At 36.1% G+C, this 25,856-nt stretch overlaps 1 protein-coding gene across 6 annotated transcripts in view; it reads left to right on the top strand.

The window, feature by feature from the left end:
• Nucleotides 1–25,856, top strand: part of VWA8 (von Willebrand factor A domain containing 8) — a 348,712-nt gene that overhangs the window by 35,188 nt on the left and 287,668 nt on the right. For 5 of the 6 annotated variants that reach the window (XM_078070311.1, XM_078070310.1, XM_078070309.1 and 2 more), the window contains 2 exons: nucleotides 10,471–10,601; nucleotides 13,574–13,684. In XM_078070311.1, coding sequence (XP_077926437.1) covers nucleotides 10,471–10,601; nucleotides 13,574–13,684 — 242 coding nt within the window. Of the gene's footprint in view, nucleotides 1–5,206; nucleotides 5,325–10,470; nucleotides 10,602–13,573; nucleotides 13,685–25,856 lie in introns of those variants that run through there. The other variant, XM_078070313.1, reaches the window with a different exon arrangement.

Here is a 25,856-nt window from a genome sequence, read left to right as displayed (position 1 = left end):
ATCAAATAAATTCATCACCCCCAAAAGTGTACTTGTACCCCTTTATAATGTGCCCTGGTTCCTCCATTTTTCTGGGAATCACTGATCTGCTTTGTAGATATATTTGGATTTTCTAGAATTTTACATAAATGGAATCATATAATATATACTCTATTTTTGTCTGATTTCTATCACTTAGCATAATTATTTTGAGATTCTTTCATGTTGCATGTCTCAATAGTTCATTACTTTTTATTGCTGAGTAATTACGGTTTGTTTGTTCATTCATTCATCTGTTAATGGACATCACTGTTACAATTTTGAGGCTCTTGAAATAAAGCTGCTCTGAACATTCATGTATAAGTCTTTATATGGACATAATAACTTTCTTTTTTCTTGTGTAAATACCTAGGAGTGGAATGGCTGTATCACATAGTAGATATTTAACTTTTCAGGAAACTGCCATTCTGTTTTCCAAAGTAGTTGTGTCATTTTCCATTTCTACCAGCAGTGTTAAGAGTTTCAGTTCTTCTGCATTTTTGCCAGCTCTTGTTATGGTCAGTCTTTTTAATTTCAGCCATTCTAACGGGTATGTATAGTATCTCATAGTGATTTTAATTTGCGTTTCCTAGTGACTAGTGATGTTGAACATTTGTTTATGTGCTTATTTGCCGTCTGTATATCTTTGACGAAGTATCTGTTCACAACCTTTGCCCACGTTTTTATTGGGGTGTTTGTGTTCTTTTGAGTTTTGAGATTTTTTTTTTATGATTTTATCTATTTATTTGACAGAGAGAGAGTGTAAGCAAGCACAAGCTGCAGAAGGAGAGGGAGAAGCAGGCTCCCCACTGAGCAGGGAGCCCGATGTGGGGCTCGATCCCAGGACCCCCGGGATCATGACCTAAGCTGAAGGCAGATGCTTAACTGACTGAGCCACCCAGGCGCCCCAGTTTTGAGATTTCTTCATACATTCTGGTTATAAGAAATTTACCAGATATAAGATTTGTAAATATTTTCTTTTAGTCAGTGACTTGTCTTTTAATTTTTTTAATTGTGTCTTTTGAAGAGCAGGCATAGTGAAATCTGATTTATCAGTTTTTACTTTTAGGGATTGTGGTTTTGGTGTCCTACCTAAGAAATCTTTGTCTAACCAAAGGTCACAAAGATTTTTTTCTTGTTTTTTCCTAGATGTCTTCACAGTTGTATACATAGTTTATATTTAGGTCTATGTTAAGTTAATTTTTGTATATGGTGTGAGTCAAAGGTCATTTTATATAGGGTATGGGTCAAAGTTCATGTTTTGCGTATGGATATCTAATTGTTTCAGCACCGTTTGCTGAAAAGACTATCTTTTCACCACTGAATTGCCTTTGTACCTTTGTCAGAAGTCAGTTGTCCATATATATTATGAGTCTATTTCTAGACTGTTCCTTTGATCTCTATCGTGACACCAAAGTCTCACTATCGTGATTACTATTGTATTACAATAAGTTTTGAAATCAGGTAATGTTAATTAGTCTTCCATCTTTGTTCTTTTACAAAGATGTTTTGACTATTCTGGGTCCTTTGTATCTATATGATTTTAGAATCAGCTTGTCAGTTTCCACAAAAAAAAGCCTGCTGAGATTTTGATTGGGATTGCATTGAATCTATAGATGCAATATCTTAATAATATTGAATTTTCCAACCTGTAAACAGGTGAATCTCTCCATTCATTTAGATCTTTAATTTTTCTCAGCAGTGTTTTGTTGTTGTTTTTTTTCTCTTTGAGAGAGCGGGGAGGGGGCAAGGGGCGCAGTAAGAGGGCAAGAGAGAATCTTAAGCAGGCTCCACGCCCCGCACAGAGCCCAACTCAGGGCTCCATCCCAGGACCCTGAGGTCATGACCTGAGCCGAAATCAAGAGTTGGATGCTTAAATGACTGAGCCGCGCAGGCACCTCTTTTGTTGTTTTCAGTGTACAGGTCTTGCATACATTTTGTCAGTCATCATTCAAGTATTTCATATTTTTTGATGTTATTATAAATGGTATTGTTTTTTAATTTCAACATGGAAGTAAAATTGATTTTTATATATTGATCTTGTATCTTGGCACCTTGCTAAACTCACTTATTAATTATAGAGCTTGTTTTGTAGATTTCATCACAGCTTCTGTATAAACAGTCAGGTTATATATAAATAAAGGTAATGCTGCTGCTTTTTAATTGGGTGGTGCTTTTTGTTTGTTTTTGCCTTACTGTTTTTGCTAGTACCTCCAGTAAATGTTGAATAGAAGTGGTGAGAGGAGAGAATATTCTTATTCCTGATCTTGGGGGAAAGCATTCTGCCTTTCACCCTGAAGTATGGTAGGCATAGGTTTTTCATATACATTGTTTATCAAGTTGAGGAAGTTTTCTCCCATTTGTGGATTGCTAAGAGATTTTAATCAGGAAGTGGTATTCTATTTTGTCAGGTGTTTTTTCTGTGTTCTTTGACGTGATAATGTGGTTTTTCTTTCTTAGCTTGTTAACATGGTGAATTATATTGATTGGCTTTTAAATGTTAAGCTAACTTTGCATTTCTAGAATATATCCTACTTGGTTATAATGTGTTGTTTGGTTTTTACCTATTATTGGTTTCAGTTTGAGAGAATTTTGTTTGGAATTTTTGTGTCTGTATTTATGAAGGATATTGATCTGCAACTTTCTTTTCGTCCTAGATCCAGGTGCTATAACAAAGCATCATAGTTTGGGTAGCTTATAAAAAACCTGAAATATATTCCCCACAGTTCTGAGGGCTGGAAGTCTGGGATGAGGGCACCAGTATGGTCGGGTTCTGGCAAGGCCCTTTCCTGGGTTGTGAACCGCTGACTTCTTGTATCCACACATGGCAAAAAGAATGGAGAGATAGGGCAAGCTCCTGTGTCTTCTCTTGTAAGGGTTCTAAGCCCCATTCATGAGGGCTCTTAATCACCTCCCAAAGGCCCTACCTCCTGATACTATCATATTGGGAGTTAGGATTTCAACATGTGAATTTTGGAGGAACGCATTCAGTCCATAACAGCTTCCTTGTGATGTCTTTGTCAGATTTTAGTATTCAGGCAGTGCTGGTTTCATAGAATGAATTGGGCAGTATTTCAACCTTTCCAGGTTTCTGAATGAATTTTTATAAAATTGGCATTTTTCCTTAAATGTTTGGTAGGTTTCACCTTGAAGCTATCTTGGCCTGGAGTTTTCTTCGTGGGAAGGTTTTTAATTAATTCAATTTCTTTGTTAGATATAGTTATTGAAGTTACCTTTTCTTGTATTAGATAAGAAACAGCTGACTTTTTTTTTTTTTGAGAGAGCGAATGTGAGTGGGTAGGGGGAGGGGAGGGGCAGAGGGAGAGAGAATCTTAAGCAGTCTTCACACTCAGTGCGGAGCTTGGTGGGGCTGGATCCCTTGACTGCAAGATCATGACCTGAGCTGAAACCAGGAGTTGGACGCTTAACCGACTGAGCCACCCAGGTGCCCCAAGAACAGCTGCCTTTCTAAAGGAATTTGTCTTTCAGGGAATTTGTCCATTTTATCCAAGTTGTGGAATGTATTGGCATAAAAATTTTTATAATATTCACTAATTCTCCTTTTAATATCTGAAGTATCTGCACTTCATGTCAACCCCTAGCTCATATTCCTGACTTTGGTAATTTGTGTCTTCTCTCTTTCCTGATCAGTCTTTCCTGATTTGTCAATTTTATTGATTTCTTCAAAGAATGAGCTTTTGGTTTCATTAATTTTTAAAAATTATTTTGTTTTCTATTTCATTGATTTAAGCTCTGATCAGTATAAATTTCATTTCTTTGGGTTTCACTTGCTCTTCCTTTTCTAGTATCTTAAGGCAGCAGCTGAGGCCATTAATTTGAAATCCTTCCTTTTTCTCCATATAGGCATTTAGTGCTATATAATTTCCCCTAAGTACTGCTTTAGTGGCATGCCATAAATCCTGATACGTTGTGTTTTCACTTTCATTTAGTTTAAGTGTGCTTGGCAGTTTCCCTTTTGATTTCTTCTTTGACCCATGTGGTATTTACAAGTGTGCTATTTAGTTTCTAAATATTTGGAGATTTTCCAAAGATCTTTTTATTATTAATTTCCAATTTAATTTAATTTTGGTCAGAGAACATACTTTGTGTGAGTCGAATCTTATAAATGTACCCAGTGTTTTTAAAAATGACTGTATTTACATGCATCGTTTAAGAAAACATTCTATATGTACTATTTTGTGACCATTTTCACAAAGCATTATATTATAGAAATTTTCCTGTCTCAAGGATGTTCTAAAACTTGACTTAAAAAGTAACTTAGTTTTTTTTTTTTTTTAGAAATAATACATTTATGTGGTTCAGAAACCAAAACAATATAAAAAAGTACACATTGAGAAATCTCAGTTTCATCCCTGTTTCCATTTACATTATTTGCCATATTATTAGTTTCAGGGGTATCTTTTCTGCATTTCTCTATGCAAATACAAGAAAAGCATGCATATATATACTCTTATTCTAACATCTCTACACAAAAAATAAACAGCTTGACCCTTAATCATTGTATATGGATATGTTTCCATTTATTTAACATATTGATGTGTTTTTCCAGTTTTAAAAAAATTGAATGGCTTCTCTATTCTGAGTACTGTGCTAGCCAATATTGTACTTCTCATTTAATTTGGATTACAGCTTTATTGGATCAGATGCATCAGTCTACATTATAGATGAGTGGCTTTATATAAGCTGAAGCTTTATATATATGCAGTGTTTTCTTTTGACACCTTCAGAGGACCTTTTTGTATTCATTTTTGTGTTCCTGGTGCTAAGCCTATATAGTAGATCCTTAACAAACGTAGCTCTGTGAATGATTTCTTAGTTCAGTTAGCCCATGTGGTAAATGATGTGGACTTTAGTTCTAAACATACTGTATGTTTTTTCCCTTGACGTCCATTATATTAAGTACCGAATGATATGTAATAGGTGACACTTCAGTAAATGAACATGTACTTGCAGTGAGATTTGTTGTGATTCTTTTGAAATCTCTCATTGTGATGTGGTAGGAGTGAATGCAGGGCAGTGTGGCAGGCTTGGGTTCAGATTCTTTCTGAACTATTTTGTAGGATGACTGTGGTGAAAACAATGAAATGCCACTAGGAAGTACCTAACATAAGCTCTACTAGTCAGGGATGTGGTAAATGTTGGGTTCCTTTCTCCTTTATTTCTTCAGGGTGGGCTCTAGGTCCAGAAGGTTATTTGAATATAAACCCAGAAGCCCGTTCATTACCACCGAGTCCACACTGTGCAGCCTGCTGTCTAGGACGCACACCAGGTAGAGGATTTTGCAGGTGAGGATAAGGCTTTAATATTCTTCCATTCGTGGTTCTCACTGGCTGAGGGGTTTGACATGGAGCTTTACCTGTAATCCTCATAATAGTCATACTTGATAAGTATTATTACTGCTCTTTTGAAAATAACAAAACTTAAGCCCGGAAGATTCAGAATTTTTGTCCAAGGACACTGATAAAGGACAGGATGAGAAATCACAACTAGGTCTGTTTGGCTTCAAAAGCTTTTTTTTCCCCTCCATTATATTATGTTGCCCCTTGGGATGATTACAAAACATCACTAGTTTTAAAGGACTTACTATACTGAAACTAGAACTATGTGCAATTTTCTGAAATTTTAATTTTAATCTTTACATGTATGACAAATTTAAGTCTGGAGGGAGAAAATTATAATTTGGATTCCTTTAATAGACTTATTTTAAAGCCCTTGAATATGCCTGGGCAAAAATAGTACACATTTTTTTTTTTGAAACAAGTATTGGCTAGGGATTGAACAAGGAATGTAGCCCAACATGAACCAGATGTTTTATTTTTACATAGAGAAGGAAATGTTAGAATATAGAATCAAGCTCTCTGGTATTATTTTGACATCAGTTTATCATTATGTGGACTCCTGGAAGGTAGCATCTTGTGCCTGAAAACATTGAAGTCAGGGCTTTCTCGTGCATGCAGGGCTGTGTTTATATTAGGTTATGCATGGCAGTTTGGCAGTTTGTTTTGCAGATGTTCGTAATGTACAGTCTTACATCTTGTTTCTATTTCTGGAATGCTTTTAAGTATGACTCATGTTTTCTTGAGGCCATCCTAAAAATACAGCTAGTTTTGAGCATTAATGTAAAATACAACACAGACACCACACAGCAGTACATGATGCTTTCTCGCAGTAGTTTAATACAGTTTTCTGACGAATTAAATATTTTCTTTGACAAAAGAGACTAAACTAAAATATGAATAAGTAAAAATGGGAGTTGTTTTTTTTTTAGAGAAACAGGTCCTCTCATATCATAGTGTAAACAACAAAATGAGTTGGGAATTTCAATAAAAGGAGTAAAACATGGTATCACTGGCATCCTCAAAAACTAAGAAATAGAATTAATGGCCAGAAAAGCAAGTCCATTAAATTCAGTGGAGCCCCATGAGGTGAACACTTGTAGGGAAAATCTTGGATCTGAAGAAAGAGCCTGTTAAAAAGATTTTGGAGGGGCAGTAGGACATAATGGCTAGAGTGCAAACTTTGAACTCAAAAGCTTAGGTCTAAGTCTGGTTCATGCACATAGCAACTGTGGACAAATGCTAGCACCTCAAGAACTTTGATTTTTTGAAATGTAGGTAATGAATATTTAAAGAATGCTTATATGGCACTTACTATTACCAGACACTGTTCTAAGTGCCTAATTTAATCCTCGTAATAACCTTATAAATAAGTACATTTGTTATATCTGTTATACAGATGGAGAAACTGAGCACAGAGAATTGAAATAACTGATGAAGTTTTCATACCTAGTAGGCAGCAGAGTTGGGATTTGAACAGTTTGGCCTGATTCTGTATCCTGACACAGTAGAGTCTCCTACCTCCTAGGGTTGTTGTGAGTTCTAAAAGAGATCCTGTATGAAAAATCATTTGTATTTTTACCTGGCACATGAGAAAGATGCAATAAATTATTGCTATTATTATGACTGTTTATTGGAAAAGGAAAAAATAAAGGAAAAGAAGCCTTATTGAAAGTATAGCATAGACTACAAAGCCAGCCACAGGATTCAGAAGCTGCTTATACGTATTAAGAAACTTAGGTAGAATTGAAATGTGGTGATGAGAGCCTTAGATATCTTAACATCTAGCAGATCAATCTAAAGGTAGAACTTCTTCACTACTGACTTGCCTCCCTGACAAATTCATCTTTCAGAAGCTAGGGGAAACTAAGAGGAACTCTTCCTCTGGGCTTAATTGTGACTAGTTAGAAATAATCCATTAGTGGTATGCAAGCAACAGAAACCTTGGGAAAAAAAAAAACCTCAGACGCTGTATTTCTCAACAAGGGTGCCATTGACATATTGGGCAGATGGGACTATCTTGGACATTGTATTTAACATCACTAAATGTCAGTAGTGTACCAAATTATCCCTCATCCCCCAAAGCTTTGCAACAACTAAAAGTACCCCCAGACATTTCCAGATGCCTTCTGGCAGGCATAGAGTGGTGGCAGTATTGCCCCTAGATGAGAACCACTGTTGAGTGCAAGAGTAAAGGAAGGGATTGCTGAGAATTGTCAGATGTGGCTTAGGCCAGTGGTTCTCAACACATGAGGATCATGCTGAGTGGAAGGACTCCTATGAGCATACTCAGGATTATACTCAGTTCCCACTTTAAATAACTCTATGCCTTTCTCTCCTACTTAAGTACATGGTATATAAACTGCTCTGTAATTATAGGTATAATTGATTCTTCATGAGTTGCTAAAAAAAAATATTCTTAAGCCTCAGCACTTTAACTGACAACTTGTGAGGGGCAGACCTCACATTTGATTAGGAACTGCTGCCTTCAGCTTTAAAAAAAAATCTTAAAAATGTATATAGTTCCAAGGTCAAGGCATTCAAAATGGAATAGAACTAAATAGAACTAAATGGAGACTGTAATTATGAACAGTTACAAATAGTTATAAATAATAAACAGTGGCAGGAAGCTGAAGAGACCTACTTGGCTCTACCTTCTAGAACTTTGGAAATGGTCATATTTTAAATAGTCAAGTCCAGGTAATGGAAGGTCAGGCACATTGCCAAAGCTAAATACAAAGGAGTGACACCAAACTGTTAAGAACAGTGCAGAGAGAGCCTGTGGCCAGAGTAAGCTGAGATTTGTAAAAACATAAGGGAAAAAAAATCCCAAAAGTGTTTATGTTTTTAATTATGTATTTGATACTGGTGTAAGAAGAGGTAGTAGATCTGTGGGATAGGGAACATTGTGTAAGTTTATGATAGAGAAGTTAGAGCTTCTTAATTCTTGTCTTGTGTCACCCTTACACAGCAAGCAGACTGACTCATCTTGAAATAAAAAAGAGTAAACTATACATCACAAAGATGGATTTAGGCCTGAAGTAGGAAAGAAAATAGTTTAAGTGGACATTTAATAGTTGTAAATGAAGTTGAATCTCCAGTCTCAGGTGAACTGCTTCCGTAGCATCCTGAAACTTCTTGGTTTCTCAAAGGTCTAGGTCTTAGAGCAATGTTTCTCAATCTATTTTTCATTATTGCTCGTCTAAGGACATTTACCCCCCAGTTGTCTTTCTCCAATCTCATGAAATGTTAATACTGCAGATATACTGTCTATCTTTTACATGCAGTATCCCTTTAGTGGGCAACAGACCATTGTAATAAGAATTAAGAATTTTTTCCAACCCCTCTTCCAAGGACCAGTTTTTGCCCCCTTGGGGGTAATATGCTCCCTGTGCATGTTGTAGAGGATTCATAGAGGACAGGAGCGAAGTCAAGCACCTCCACTTAGGTGATGAGTCTCCTGATTTTCAGACATAGAGGCACTTGGTTTGGGGAAATTATAAGATGCTTTAGTGTGATCCCAGTGACATGACAAACCAGCCAGGCTGCCCCCCAAACCTTGTTCTTGATCATTTCTCCATGATAAAGGAAATCAGAAATTTATCTTTATTTTTCCAGTGGTTAAATGTTAGCTTTGTGGGCGGAGTAGGAGGTAGACTACACTTGTAAAGTTGTGCTGTTGGGCTTGGTGGGGGAAGCACAGCTTTAGCCTTGGCAAGTGTTCTTAGTTTGATCTTTGAATTCTTTTATGACCTTGCTGGGTGATTAAACAAAGTGTAAAAAATATGGAATATATTTAGTACATATAAAGGACTTTTAGGATATATGTATGTGTTTATGTGTAAAATGAAACACAATAATAAAGGAAACACTATAACCCACATCCAATTTAGGAACTAGAATAGTACCAAAAACCATTGAAGCTCTCCATGAGAATCTCTCTGATTCCCTGCCCAGGTATCCATTATCCTGAATTTATCATTCTCTTGCTTTTTTGCTTCTCAAGCACTGTTTTATTACATATGTATGGATTTCTAATGAATTCAATTTGTTAGTTTATTGAGCATTATCAAAATAGTATCATATGAGATTTATTCTGTGACTTAATTTTTTTCACTGAATACCTTTTAAGAGTTAAACATATTATTGGAAGTAGTCGTAGTTCATTCTGTTTTTGTTGTTATGTAGTATTCATTTATGTGCATTTTATCCATTTCCCGTCTCCAGTTGTATTTTTATTTTTTTAAGAATGAGTAAGTTTTCTTTTTCTTTGTTATATTTAGTTTTATTTTGAATAACATTCTGTGAGTATTCCGTCTGTCTCCTGATGTATAAGGGCAAGAGTGTTTCTTAGATACCTAGGAATGCACTTCCTGGGTCACTGGGTGATTTACAAATGAGCAAACACAAATTAATTATATTAATTCAAACATTTATAAAATGCTTAGGCAGAAGATAAGCAGATTGATGGGTGATTTAATAGTAGACAGAAGGGCATTGGAATGAGGTAGTCTTCTATTCCCAAGTTGGTGTAGAAGAATAGACTTGAAGATGTTAAGTCATTTAATCTTCTCACTGTGAATTTTGGGAGATCTCACAACCTATTGCCAACCTAAGTTATAGTTTTCTTCAATTTTTAAGACTGTGAGAATCATTAATTGTCTGGGATGATTTGATCATGTCCCCTTATTAGAACAAACGCATTGGACTATAAAATTGTGATAAAGTAATGATTCTAGTGCCTTATATCACCCTAGAAAATCACTTTTATTTCTTTAGCGACACTTATAGGTGATCATTCAAATGTTCTTAAAGGCTTTTAAATGTGGGATTATGTGACTCTTTATGAGATCATAAACTTTGTCCTGTTTTAACATTGATAACAATGGTTTATTGTAAAGCAGTGTGAGAATTGACCAGGTGAATGTATCAATGAATGTGTGTGTGTGTGTGTGTGTGTGTGTGTGTGTGTGTGTACACATAGATAGATATGCTTTTTAAAATATAATATACTAAATGCACTGATTGCTTGGAGATTTATATTATAAGTAGTAGACTGATTTGCATTTCGTTTTATCTTTTTTTCCCCTTGAAGTTTCAGACTCTGTGGCTCAATCTGTAATTCAGCATCTAAGATGGATAATGCAGAAGGATCTTTTGGGGCAAGATGTCTTTCTAATAGGACCTCCTGGGCCTCTTCGACGCTCTATTGCTATGCAGTACCTGGTGAGCAATCAATTCTTAGGGATTCCTAAGGGAACTTGGATTAGTTATGTTCTAAAATAAATTAAAAATTTACAAAAATATCAGGATTATTCATTCCTTGAAAAAAATTTTCATTTTGATGATCTGTTTAATAAAGAGTTTTGAGTAAGTATTCTGGGAAGCAAATGTACATTTATCTTTCATAGCTTTAGGAAATTTTTGCTGCAACTAGGAAGTTCTCAACTTCTGATAAAAAAGAAATACAAATTCAGGCAATGAGTGGCAGATAGGATCATAAACTCTGAGATTACAAAACAAAACTCAGTTTTATATTATTCAGGGAATATTCTTTTATCTGAGATCCACATTCTATAAAGTCAAATAGTTCTCTTGACTTTTTGATGTTATATGGTCTTTAAAGGGAGCCCATGGTTTGTAAAATATCTCTTATGTGTTACACGCTTTTTTCCCTTTAAATAGATGAGAAAACAAGTTTATTAAATAGCTCACTGAGCTTTATCCAGCTAGTAAATGATGGAGCTAGACTTCAAATCCTCTTAAATGTTTGTAGTTCTCTGAGTACAGTTGTGAAGTGAATTGAAATATTAAAATCTCAACACAGATTTTAAAAAATTGTACAGGACTTTTTTTTCTACTTTGCCAGCATTAATAAGCATTGTTCTACTGAGGGAGGAAGAATGCTATCAGATGAAGTTGTTCTGTCTGAAGATATTTTTTAGGATGAAGAGAAGAACTTTGTTTTCAGCTTCCTTGTGTTACTTGATATTAAAGAATTGATTTCTGTGCTATTGAAATATACTTTACTCTTTTATTTCAGTGGTAGATTTATTTTGGTACTTCTAAAATCATGTAGGGTGAGAATGATAAAAATACAATGGGCAAATCAGAACTTAACTCCTTTGAGCCCATACCTTTCATATCTTTTATTTGTTCCTAGAACCGACTTCTGAGGTATAATGGGTCATTGTAGTATTAGCCTTTTTTTCCTAATAAACAAGGCAAAAGTGGCTTGTCTATGAATGCCAAGTCAGCTACTGAGAATCCACTCTACCTGGTTCATTACGACGACCACAGTATCTCACTTTGATTTTGTTTCTGGCAAGACTGTGAAGCTTGTTAGGAATGTGGAATGAGAAAGGCTGGGAGATTACAGGAGTCTTGTTGGTTCAAAAATGCAATATAAGTCTGTAAGTGTGAAACCTGTATCTTTAAAAAAAAAAACCCACAAACTTTAAATTATGAAACAGAGCTGAGGCAGCTTTAGGATGTGGAAATACACATAAGAAGGCTTACTAGCCTAAGCTTCCTTGCAAACCCTGCAAATGGGTACTGTTGCCATTAGATAAAAGATCCTATGCTTAGTAATATCCAGAGTAGATGAAGTCTTTACAGGCAGAGATTTTGGGGCAAGCCTGCTGAACCAATGAGAAATGAAGTAGAAATAATTTGATAGCTGTGTCTCTTTTATATTTAATTCATATAGAAGGAATTTTATAGATAGCCCCAAAAAACTCAACAGACCCCCGCTGCCTCCTCCATCTGTTGCTCCCAGTACTGTTGGTGAACTTGCTCAGACCATCCCTTGGAAGGAGCAGCAGGGGAGACTTTGGTGCTTGTCTGGGCTGAGGAAGAATCTCAGGAAGCTCTCAAGACTGAGGATAATATTCTTGGTGTGGCAGTTCAGGGTCTTACTCTGGTACAATTTAACAATAAGAGTATGTATGACTTTGTCAACCAGTTTTGACAGGGTTTTTCCAGTGATCACATTCAACCAATCAGTGAAACAGACATGATGGTACCAGCAATGTGTTCCCAAAGCAAGAAGGAAGTATTTCACTAACAAGAGAAGTTGCTGCTTTAGTCTGAAAGTGTGCTTTCACGGGCAGTTCATTCTTATTTAGAAAAATATTGTTTGGTATCACCACATCTTCACCACTATATGTGTGTTTTCTCTACTTAAAATGTTTTCTTCTTTCCATATGTACTTAAATTTATGGGTGCATGGGAACAGGCATATATTATAAAAACAAAATGAAAATGATACTATATTTTTATCAACATCACATGGAGATAAGGCAGAGGAAAAAAAAATCCTGTTGTATGGACTTATCCTCTTTTACCATGAATGGCATGCTCATTCAATTTTCTTCTTTATACGTCAGTAAATTAATTTGTTCTTCCTGTTTAATAACAACATATTGTATGCCTTATTCAACTGGAGAGCATCACTGTTTTTAATTCAATATTGTAAAACCAAGGATAATGTTAAAAACTTTTTGTACATAATTGTCACATGCAGGGCAAAATGACATTAGGGATGGATAAATTACTCTAAAAGAAATGAATTCTGGATGGTTTCCCCTTCAAACCAAAAGTGTTTGTTTTGTGTGAAAGAATCCTTTTTTCCCTCTTCTCCTTCCCCTCCTTCTTTCATCCTTCTTCTTGTCCTTCCTGAATAGCTATGTTTGTTTTCTTTCCCTCTTCTGTTGACCTTCCTATTGGTATTTACCCTGTGAACCCAACATATCACATACGGTTGGTAAACATCGGTTGATGGACTAAATTAATTTAGATGCCCTTTAAAAAAAAGGTGAACATTACTTACTGAAATGACTATCATTTGTGGAAAAACTAAGTTGGCAAGTTATCACTCGTGATATTTGAAAAGAATTCTATAAAAGATACTAAGATTTGTAAGATCTGATTATTATTGCTTAAGAGGTAAATGATTATTAAGTAGTAAACTATTGGATGCAGCAAACGTAGAGCTCTGAGGAGAGAGAAGTACATGCATGTTTTCATTAATGCTCAATGTTTTGCATTTTTCTCAAAGCTGAGACTCAAGAGGATTTTCATTCAGAATTAGATTTAAAATGTTCTTCTAGGGTAGTGACATTGTTGGATAACTGGCTCCAAAGCATATGTTGGGAATTTGATTTAATATTGGAACAATTTCACTCTCTGCTCTACAGGAGCTGACCAAAAGGGAAGTTGAATACATTGCCCTGTCAAGGGACACCACTGAAACCGATCTCAAACAGCGTCGAGAGATCCGAGGAGGCACAGCTTTTTACGTTGATCAGGCAAGTTCTGATCACACTCCAACACATGACTGTTTAGTCCAGGTCTATGCAAAATTGTTTTTTAAAGTAGAAAGAGATAGCTCATGTGATAGAGATAATGCACTGTGCTTTCTCTAGACAGATTTAATTTAGATTTTTGGTTTTCCTGTTCTTGGAAATGCCTTCTTCGTTTAGCACTAAATAAAAAACTGTAGATGAAATTAGTGGTTCTGAAATGTTACCTAAAGATCAATATGCTGATTTCTTAATTTTTAATTGCTTCCTAGTACTTACACATAGAAATAAGAATTTTTAAAAAGGAATTAGGAGATTTTAATACAGGAACTTCTCTAGCATATTTAGAAATTATTCTTGATCTAAAAGTCAGATAAAGGTGTATTAAACGTAGTGAAATTAAATATATACTTCCAGGAACTACAGCTTTTGTGGTGGGAGGTGCAGATTACCAACTAAGATAATATTTTATCATTATATTTTATCAATATTATAATGAAGCTCGTTGAACATTTCTTACAAACATATAGCTTAAAATATTAAATATTGTTCTTCATTAGGAATACTTAATAGAGAAAGGACAGAGATCTTAAATCAGCAACTCATAGATGGAAGATTTCAAATGTCCAAGAAATTCATGACAAGATGCTTTGCTTTCTCGTTTACAAAAATAAAAATTAAAACATTAATGAGCTGTTGTTTTTCTTTCACCTCTCATATTAGCAAAAACTAAAGAATCTGCTAATGTCCAATCTTTTTTTTTTTGTTTGTTCGTTTTTTTGTTTTTTAAAGATTTTATTTATTTATTTGACAGAGAGAGACACAGCGAGAGAGGGAACACAAGCAGGGGGAGCGGGAGAGGGGGAAGCAGGCTTCCCACGGAGCAGGGAGCCAGATGCGGGGCTCCATCCCAGGACCCTGGGATCATGACCTGAGCCGAAGGCAGATGCCCAATGACTGAGCCACCCAGGCGCCCCTGTTAATGTCCATTGTTGATGGGGAAGAAGGGATGAGGAAACAGCATTGCTGTTGATGCAATTTTGAAAGAAAATTTGGCAATATCTATGAAAAGAAAGGAAATTAAATATATTTGGACTCAGCAGTTATATTTCTGGCAATTTTTCTTCCAAATGTTATTCATATAAAGCAAGCAAAGTTATGTATGCAACAGTATTTATTGTAGCATTGTTTGATATCATATAAAACTATAAGTGAAAACTGTAATCCTCTTTAGGAAGGGTGCCTGCGTGGTTCAGTTGGTTAAGCATCTGACTCTTGATTTTGGCTCAGGTCATGATCTCAGGATTGTGAGATCAAGCCCCATGTTGGTGTCCGTGCTGCAGTCTGCTTGAGATTCTCTCTCTCTCCCTCTGCCTTTGGCCCTCCCCCTGTCTCTGGCTCTGTCTTTCTGTTTCTCTTTCCCTCTCTAAAAAGAAATAACAACTTAGGAAACTAGTTAAACTAGTTAAATAAATAACAGTAAGTAGAATTCTCTATTGCCATTAAAAAGAATGTAGTAATAGGAAAGAAGTCCAGGATAAAGCATAAAAATGACGTTGCAAGACTGCATATGTAATATGATCCTATTTGTGGTAAAAAGAAAAAAAGAAATATGTAAATGTTTGTGTATATGTTGGAAATTTCCAGAAGGATACACAAGGATCAGTTAACAGAGCTTACCTCTGTGGAAGTGTGACCCAGCATCTGGGGTGGGGCGAGGAAAGAATTTTGATAGTCCTCTAAATTTGAAGCTTCCTCATGAGCACACTATTACTCTATAATTAAAAGAGTATACATTTAACCCTTGAACAATAAGTGGGTTAGGGTTGCTGACCCCTGAGCAGTCAAAAATCTGCATATAAATTTTGGTTCCCCCAAAACTTAATACTTAAAACTACTAATAGCCTACTGTTGACTGGAAGCCTTACTAATAACAAATAGTCGATTACTGTATTTTGCATATTATATGTATTATATACTATATTCTTAAAATAAACTAAGCTAGAAAAAAGAACATGTTCTTAGGAGCATCACAAATAAAACACATCTATAGTACTGTACTATATTGAAAAAATATCTGCATATAAGTGGACCCATCCAGTTCAAACGTGTTATTCAAGGGTCAAGTTATTCTAAGTGTAAAAAATCACTGAGTGAAAGAATATTTGGAGACCAGGATATTCACATTATCTTATAGATTACTTATTAGTTACAAAAGCAAAAATGTACTTAAAATGGGGAGAGTTGGCAGTCACCACCTTAAAGGATGGTGATCACACTTAGCACCTTGTAGTGAGAAAATCTGAGTTCACATTTCCAATTACAAAGTAATCCTTTGTGGATGAAACCCTGAAGTACATTTTAAAGAAATCTGTCTTATTCACATAATGCAAAGGTTCACTTTATACATTATTTCTAATTACACATGGGAAAAAAAAGTACCTTTACAACACCTGCTTCTTTTCTTTATCTAGTGAGGCCAAGAGTAAGGAGTTGGGGAGAGAGTGTAGAAAACCGAGACTACGGCCCAAGGAGTGGAGAGGAGATGGGAACCGATTGATTGATTGATTGACTGATTCATTCATTCATTTATTTAAAAGATTTTAATTAATTATATGAGAGAGCGAGAGTGCACAAGCAGGGGGAGGGGGAGAGGAAGAAGCAGGCTCCCCGCCGAGCAAAGAGCCTGATGCAGGACTTGATCCCAGGACCCTGGGATCATGACCTGAGCTCGGGACAGACGCTTAACGACTGAGCCACCCAGGCGCCCAGATGGGAACAGATTTAATGACGCCAAAAGAACTGGCCGTTTGGTAGAGTGTGGATTTAAAAACAAATTTTTTGAATGAATCTCATATCTGGATTGATAGTTGCAATGCAAATAGTGAAGAAGAGAAAGTGGACTTTTATATGTTTATTATTTTAAAGGCACCTTAAAACTTTGTGTTTCTTGAAACATAAAGTAAATTATTTAGATAACACTGTGTAATATACTCTGCCTGCCATTCTAAAAAGCATGTTTCTGGATGATACCTATTTTACGGTTTATAAAATATTTAAAGTGCTATTATAAATGTATGGTAATACCTTATATTTCATGTTTTCTTGGCAAATCCTGCTTGTTACGATGAACATCCGTTATTTGGAATGTAATGCACAGACACCTTCTGAGCCTGTGATTGTGGCATAGGAACATTGGTCCTTTTCCTAAGTTACTTCAGACTATTTGTTGAGATTATATCTGATTTTCATATTTTTTTCTTCTGTCTCTTAATATTCTTTATTATTTGTTCATAATCAGATCCTAACAGTTCCTTGCTTACACCCATGCAATCCTATCATGCCTGGGATAAAATCCAAACCCTTTAATATTGCCTACAATACTCTATAGGACCTGATCTTGTCTACCTCAGCTCCTTTTTCTCTTTCCCTTGCTTTTTAGGCTCTTGCTACATGGCCTTGTTCTCTTAAAAATAGATCTAATGCTTTCCAGCCTCAGAGCCTTTGTATTTAACATTTCCTCTGCCTGGTACAAGCTTCTCCCAGATCTGTATAGTCCTGCCTCCTCATCATTCAGATTATAAATTCTCAGAACGTTTTAGTAATCACTGACGATGCCCACCCCCCTTCCACATATACAGTGCTATTATATTATACAATGTGATCTTCAGAGTACCTATCACTATCTGAATTTACCTTATTATTTCTGTGTTTCCATGTTTAATTATCTGCATTCCCTATCAGAATGTAACTTTCTTGTTTATCTCTGGCACCTAAAAACTGTCTGGAAGATGATTGGCACTTATATTTGATGATAGATTTCTCCTTTGGATAATCAATCTTGTTAAAATTTTAAGTAAATTAAGAATAAATAGGTTCAGGGGACCCTCCAGTGGAAAAGGTATTTATCTTTTTGACATCTATTTTGAGTCATCAGAATGAGTAATTCCCATCTGAATTCTAGATAGATGAAGTTGCCAATTGATTACCAGCTGGTCATATGTTTGTTAGACTGAAAGGTCTTTATTTTATTTGGAAATTTCTTTTATTTGTTTAATATTCTTAACCATAATAACAGAACAATAAGAATAATATTCTTAATTTGATGTCTGGGATCAAGGGAGAGGCAGTGTCTTCATTTACCAGCAGGTGATGGCTCTAACCTAGGTGGGCCAGCACAGGTGAAGAAATGCCTGTGGCCATCTGGTGGGTGCTGGAGAGAAAGTTCAGATTGTTCGGTGTGCCCGACGCAGGCACATGTGACCGACGCTCAAGTAATGACTAATTGACTTTTCAGCTGGAAACCTTGGCAAAACCCCCAATTCCGAGTTGAGGGTCATGACTATCAACCTCTTCACTTATTTTCACGCAAGATTAAGGATGATTGATGATAAAGTGAGAGGTTAAACTGAACTGCTACTCCTGAAGGTTAGAATTAGGTTAGTAATTCTATAGTAGGGAATTTGTATTTTCTTTTAAAATAATGTTTATTTTTTCTGATTAATATTATAAGTGCTTTTTATAGATATATGTTTAATATCATAAATGCTTTTTATAGATATGTGTGTGTATATATATGTATACATATATACTATATAGAGAGAATTTCTTAAATATTTATCAAAATGACTGCTATGTGTCAGGCACTGTCTAGGTGCGGTGAACAAAATAAACAGATGCCTGTCATCGTAGAGCTGTTTTTTTAAAATTTTTTTTATTAATTTTTAGAGCACACACGAGTGTGTGCAGGGCGGTGGGGGGAGGAGCAGAGGAAGAGGGAGAGAGAGAGAATCTTCAGGAGGCTCCCTGCTCAGCACGGAGCCTTGCCTGAGCCTGACGTGGGGTTCAGTCTCACAACCCTGAGATCATGACTTGAGCCGAAACCAGGAGTCTTTTGCTTAACTGACTGAGCCATCCAGGCACCCCATAGAGCTTATGTTTTAATGGGGGAAACAAAACCATAGTAAAAAAGTATAGTATAAAAAGTAAATGCTAAAGGGCATCGGGAAGAATATAAAAATTACTTTTATCTTCCCCTTCAAGATCGACAGTGTAAATATTTCCTATATTATTTTCTATTCTGCCTATATACATATCTAATCATGTACAATAATTTTTGCAAAAACTGTGTACCATGTATATAAAGTTTCATAGTCTGCTTTTTTAAAAACCTGATATTTTATCAGGAGCATCTTCCTATGACACTAGATATTCCTCAAAAATATAATTTTTAGTGTCCATGCAATATTGCATCAAATAGATGTGCTATTATTTATTTAACATTCCCATTTTATCCACATGCCCATGTTGTTGCTAGTTTAGGTTCTTTCTAAGTTTTCACTATTATAGATAAGGCTTTGATGAATATCACTGTACTTATATCTTATAATCTCTGAGTATTTTGTACACTTGAATGCTAGAAGTATAATTATTCATCAAAAGGTCTAGACATTTTCAAAAATAATTCAAGAATAATATATATTGTCAAATTGCTTTTCGGAAAGGGTGTTCTAACTCACACTTTCATCAGTGCCCTATGCGTGATTGCCTCATTGATTCTTGACAGCACTGGGTATTTCTTTGTATGTACTTTGCCAAAGTAATAGGTTTTAATTTGCATTAAAAAATTACTAAGCAGGCTGAATCTTTTTAATATGTTCATTGGCTATTGCTCCTATAAGATGTCAATGAATTGAGTGGATATGGAAAAGGAGAAGGGTACTGATGAAGTAAGTTATAGCCTGTTAAGAAATGCTGAAATTTATACTATGCTTATATATGTAAATATTTGCCAAAACTTACCCACTTGTTCATGTAAAGGTAATTTAAGTATTTTTTATACAGTTACCTTGCTAAGCGGATTACAGATTAAGCTTTTAAAAAAGAATTGGTTAAAGAAGAGAAATAAGAAAATTTATATGATTGGTATTTTGACACCCATGGAGACATAAGGAGACTAAAAGATATTTTGCTACCATATTACCTTTCATTTGCCTCAGAAGATAAAATAACCTGAAAAAAAATCTAAATCATTGTTATTCTAACCTTTTAAAATTCTATTAATGTACTTTCCCCCCCTTACCTTACTTGTTGACATTCTCTTTATTAATTCTGTTTTATTGCCATGTGACTCCAAAGAGCTGGAGTGGAAGACTTTAAATCAATAGAAAATTGCTTGCAGTACTCAAGTATGAGCCAATATAAATTAACTAAGCCACAAATAAATTACATTTCGGCTTTAATGTCTTACTGAGAGGAGACACTGAAGATGATTTGGGGAGTAGAAAGCCAGGATGGGGAAGTTCAAATTATTTTCTTTAGCTTTTCACATTAGAATATTGTTCATTTGTTTGACACAATACTGTGCAATTTCATAATTGTGATATACATATTTAATGTTAAGCATAAAAATGCACTTTAAACAATTAGATAGTATTTTAATGTCTTCTGTTTGGGATTATTCCTTTTTTTTTTTTTTTAGATTTTATTTATTTATTTGAGAGAGAGAGAAAGAGTGTACACAAGCAGGGAGGAAAGGGCAGAGGGAGGGAGGCAGAGGAAGAGGGAGAAGCAGACTCCCTGCTGAGCAGGGAACCTGAGGCCTGGCTGGTTCCCAGGACTCTGAGATGATGACCTGAGCCAAAAGCTGACGCTTTATCCACTGAGCCACCCAGGAGCCCCTGTTTGGGATTATTCTTGATTCTCTCTTATTAATAGAAAAAAATAAGGATTAACCTGTTTTTAATGCACTGCTTAAATATTATAGGGCATCAAAAGCAACTCCTAATAAATTGAATAACAGTGCTATTGATCAGAAAATAAGATTTCTATTTTGTCAAAATGAATTTTACTTATTTTACCAAATAGGGAAAAACATTTACTTGTAAACTTAATCCTATTTGTGGATGCCGAAGCTACTTTCCACATGTAACCACTGTTAAAATTACAGAGCTGTATTTCAGAAGTTCATTGATAAATTAAGTATTTGGAATTTGGAAAGCATCACCTGTAGAAAAAAGGCTGTTGAGAGTGGCTGAATTCTGTTACTTGCACCACACCCTTTACAGTTTATATTGTTATAATACGTTCTAATTGTCACTTGGACAGTTGGAGAAGGTCTCTCTGTTTATTCTGGCCTCTGTGTTAGTCAGAACTCAGGCCTTGGCTCCTTACCATGTTGCCATCTTGCTCAGGCCAACTCTTGTGTACTCATATAATGTTAACTGTTTGACAGATTTACATAATTCATTTGAAAATATAACACTATAGGTTAACTATACTGGAATTTAAAATAAATTTAAAAATCAAGGCATAAGAACAACTTTTATTGAGACCTCTGTTGTGCTAGGTGCTTTATGTGATTGTATCTAATCCTCAAAACATCCTTAGGAGGGAGATGACTTCTCCATCTTATAGGTAAAGTAACTGAGTCTTAGAAGGCCATGGTCATACAACTGATAAATAGGAGAGGTGGAATTTGAACCAGGATCTGTCCAATTCCAAAGTTTAGGTTCTTTGTATCATAATGCTGTTTCCCTGAAAGAGCGATGATGATGATGATGATGATGGTGGTGGTGGCCACCATGACTACAGGATGATAGTATTGATAATGTAATAGCTAATCATTTTGTAAAGATTTACTATGAGCCAGAGGTTATCTTGGGTAATCTTTACCATAATCTGGGAGATAAGCACTGTAAATAGTGTGGCTTTAGAAAGAAGTGGAAGCTCAGAGAGGTGAAGTGACTAGCCCCAATTACCCATAGCAGGTAAGTGGTAGAGCAGTGAAAAGTTAGTCTGATCCTATTCTGATATTTTAAAATAAAGAACTTAAAATTTAATTGTTTTCGTTTTCTTTGGCTTCCTCAGTACTGTTATACTATAGCCATTCTGAGTCTTTTGAAGCTATTTGGAATCTATTTTCATTAAATCATGGTTATAGCAACAATAATTTCTATTTTAATAGGTATGATAGCTTTAAATTTCATTTCCAGTACTGCTTTCTTTTCATGAATAGTGACACTGTACAATACCCCTTGGGGATATTCTCATTTAATAAATGAGGACACAGACCTCTAGATTAATTGTTTGCCTAAGGTCTTTTATCAAATCAGAAGCAAATCTAGAACAGGGGCTTAGACAGTTTTTGATTTTTAGGTCATGCAGCCTCCTTTATCTTGAAACCCTTCATGCCTTCGTGTTGGGTTGTTAAAACTGATATAGTTGGGGCGCCTGGGTAGCTCAGTTGGTTAAGCGGCTGCCTTCGGCTCAGGTCATGATCCTGGGGTCCTGGGATCGAGCCCCATGTCTGGCTCCCTGCTCAGCGGAGAGCCTGCTTTTCCCTCTCCTTCTGCCTGCCACTCTGCCTACTTGTGCTCTCTCTCTCTCTGTCAAATAAATAAATAAAATCTTTAAAAAAAAAACAAAACAAACAAACTGATATGGTTTGTCCAGAAGGATCTTGCTGCATTTTTTTCTGATTTCTGTTTGAGAAAATGAGGTCTCTGGAAGTTCTATAGCTTGAAGGGCAGGAAAGGATCCTTATGGTTGATGTAATTTCTACTTTGAGTAATGATCACAAGTATTCACTCCACAAAAAATATGTATACATTGTTCCCTTCTTTATTTAAGATTTCAAGAGAAAAAGTATACCACCATTACTTTATTTAAAAGTCTGTATAAAAAAATTTTTAACTATGTAGCCTAAATCATTCATGCTGACAGTTAAACTTGTTCTGTTCTCTTCTTATAACAGGTGTGGGCATAGATAACTATCATCCTTCATATAAAAATTCTCCTAAACTTATATAACAGCATCTTTTAACTGAGCGGTTACATTTTTATTCCATAAACACTAAAAGCCTTCTGTGAGCCAGTTTTGCACTGGGACGACATAAAAGGCAGGGTTCTCACCCCTTGAGGACCTGAGAATCTTGCTGGGGAGATGAAACAGGCATATGGGAGAACTAGGAGAACTTGAGCATTGTAGCTCCACACTTACGGGCTGAGCAAACAGAGGGCAAAGGGGGCATCGATGCAGGCAGGGTAGGATGTTTGGGTCTGAGACTTATTGCATGGTACAATATGTTGTTGATATATTCGAGTACTTAATGGATTTGCTATGTAGTTTGTTTTTTTTTTAAAGATTTTATTTATTCATTCGAGACACAGAGATAGAGAGAGAGCACAAGCAGGGGGAGAGGCAGAGGGAGAAGCAGGCTCCCCGCTGAGCCAGGAGCCAGACATGGGGCTCGATCCCAGGACCCTGGGATCATGACCTGAGCCAAAGGCAGATGCTTAACCATCTTAGCCACCCAGGCGCCCCTATGTAGTTGTTTTTAACATTCTTCTTTACAAGGTGATGAGATTGCATTAATAAAGTTTGACAGTACTGATTAAAGTATTTTCATACTTTGTACTTTCATACTTTTATAGACTATTTTTAGGAACAATCAGGAAGCAAGATGATGCTGGATTAATAACTAGTAGTATTTCTGTAAATTCAGCGATTCAGATTTTGTTACTAAAAAGTGTCTTCTTAAGGTTTTCTCCTTTTAGCCAGTATTCTTGCCTGCCTTTAAAATTTTTAATTTACATGTATGTACTGGGTCTGTAACTCTGTATCCAAAGGGCAAGTCAGGAAGAAAGTTAAAAATCTTGGGTGATCCTTTGCATGATTTTATTTTTCATTCTTTTTTTCTAAAAAATATACCACTCTTATACATTTATATTCCTCTTATTATATTCTTATCTTTGGATCCATTTGCACTATAAAGCATCCCCTGTCATTGCCACTCAAATGGTGTATAAATAAATAATTAATAAGAAAAAAGCTTAGGGGGATTTAAAAAAATAATATTCTTAATCATGTTGAGGTAAATTGCATAATCATAGATCTCATTACTGAAATAGACTTTTCAGATGGCATGATTCAGTCTCTAAGTTCCAGGAGGTAAAATATGATCATCTGGAGCACAACTGAGAAGGAGAGATATGGAGATACGGTGCCTGTTCCAATTGACTCTTTCAGTAAAATGAACAGGGAGTGAAGGAACGCTCCTGTTGAGATGGTGGCGGTGAGGTTGGAAGGGTGATGGACGCATGGACTATTTAGAGGTTACACTTGCATTGTTTGAGGAATTAAAAGGACTGAATTCTGGGTGGCAGGAGAATCAATGAGACTTTAATTGAAATCGCCATCAGGAAGAGGGCCTGGTTTGGAAAGAAGTCATTTAATTCAGCATGTTGAGTTTGAACACCTCTATGAAGATGTTAAAAAGGTATTTGGAAATGGGAGTATGGAGATCAGGAGGAGGGTCAGGGTCACATAGTATGTTTCTCAAGAAAGATGAGATAAAGAAAGTGAAAAAAATGTTATCTATTGTTACTGTTGCTGTTTACTTAATGTAGCACATAACATAGCACCTGCCATATAATGGCTACTCAGTGAACAAGTGAGGATTTATGGGAGTAGGTTAGAGCTTTGCCAATGAAATAACAAGTGAGAGAAGAGGAGGAAAAAGGTTAAGGGAAGAACCTTAGGAATTGCTTGCTCTTGCTTTTTCTTTTTCTTTCTTTTTTTTTTTTAAGAGGACAAGAGTCAGAGGAAGGGCTAGGGAAAGTCAGAGGGAAAACCTACTTGGTAAATATCTAAGATAGAAGATGAAGCACAAGAGAGGATCAAGGGAAGAGGGTGAGGGGAAAGGAGAACGTGAAGATCAAGAAAATACCTGGTATTTGGCTCTTTGATTTTTGGTGCTTGCAAGTGAGCAGTTTCAGTAAAATAAGGGTGATGGAGGCTTATTAGAGGCAGTGTGTATGGGACTATTCCTCATGGGGCTTGAAGATAGAGAGAGGATGTTAAGAGGTATCAGGAGACTATAGGTTTTCCTAAAGTACAGACATGTTTGTAGAAGAGAAGGAAGTTGAAAGTGCAATTAAGAGGTGGTATAGTTGGGCACCTGGGTGGCTCAGTCGTTAAGCGTCTGCCTTCGGCTCAGGTCATGATCTCGGGGTCCTGGGATCAAGCCCCACATCGGGCTCCTTGCTTAGCAGGAAGCCTGCTTATCCCTCTCCCACTCCCCCTGCTTGTGTTCCTGCTTTCACTGTGTCTCTCTCTGTCAAATAAATAAATAAAACCTTAAAAAAAAAAAAAAAAGAGGTGGTATAGTTGATGGAAGATTTTGGAAGAGGTTGGAGGGGTTGCCACTAAGCTCAAGACAGAAAGGGCTGGCCTTGGAGGGACAGGAGGAGTGATTGTCAAATACAGAAATCAGAGTAGGGAAGACACAGAGGGGTTGTGTGATGGAGTGAAGAAAAATCATGGAATCACAATTCCATCACTTTAATTATCATGGTAAAGTACTGGACAAGGTCATAGAAAGAGATGAAAAAGACTGGAAGCTTGTCTTGGCAATAACTTTTATAAGAAATGAAGAAAGTATTTTCTAAATAGTAGTTACAAGGGGCGCCTGGGTGGCTCAGATGGTTAAGCGTCTGCCTTCGGCTCAGGTCATGATCCCAGGGTCCTGGGATTGAGCCCTACATCGGACTCCTGGCTCAGTGGGGAGCCTGCTTCTCCCTCTCCCTCTGCCTCTCCCCCTGCTCATGCTCTCTCTCTCTCTCTCTGTATCTCAGTGTCTCAAATGAATAAATAAAATCTTAAAAAAAAAAAAATAGTAGTGACGATTCAGCTGAGGTTGACCAGTGCGAATTTGTAGTGGCTTCTCCTCACGTTTTATCACAGATTTGTAATAGAGCTAATGGGAGGAGCAAATGTCCCATCTCTAGAGCATTGTCTTCCCCAGCCCATCCCATGGACTCATGAATTAAGTACTTTTTATAACAAAGTTCTTAAACAAGGTTCTTAAAAGAAGCAGCATATTTACTTGGGGTTTAGTAATCAGGTAAGAAATGGCATAGTCCTAGTAAAGATAGAGCTATATCATTATTTTTGATAGCTATATAGTAGTCCGTCATACTGATTTATTATGGTATATTTTGCCAATCATCTAGACTGGCATTTGGGGGTTTTGGGGGTTTTTTGGTAATTATAAATCCTTTCATGTATCACTGTACATTTTCCTGACTATTCCCTTAAGGTAAATTCCTTGAAATAGAATTGCTGGATTAATGAACATAGCCATTTAAATTTTTAAAAATAACTTGCCAGGGACAC

This window comes from Halichoerus grypus, chromosome 4, assembly GCF_964656455.1.
Source record: "Halichoerus grypus chromosome 4, mHalGry1.hap1.1, whole genome shotgun sequence".
Classification (NCBI taxonomy): Eukaryota; Metazoa; Chordata; class Mammalia; order Carnivora; family Phocidae; genus Halichoerus; species Halichoerus grypus.
This window is presented reverse-complemented; position numbering and strand designations above follow the sequence as displayed.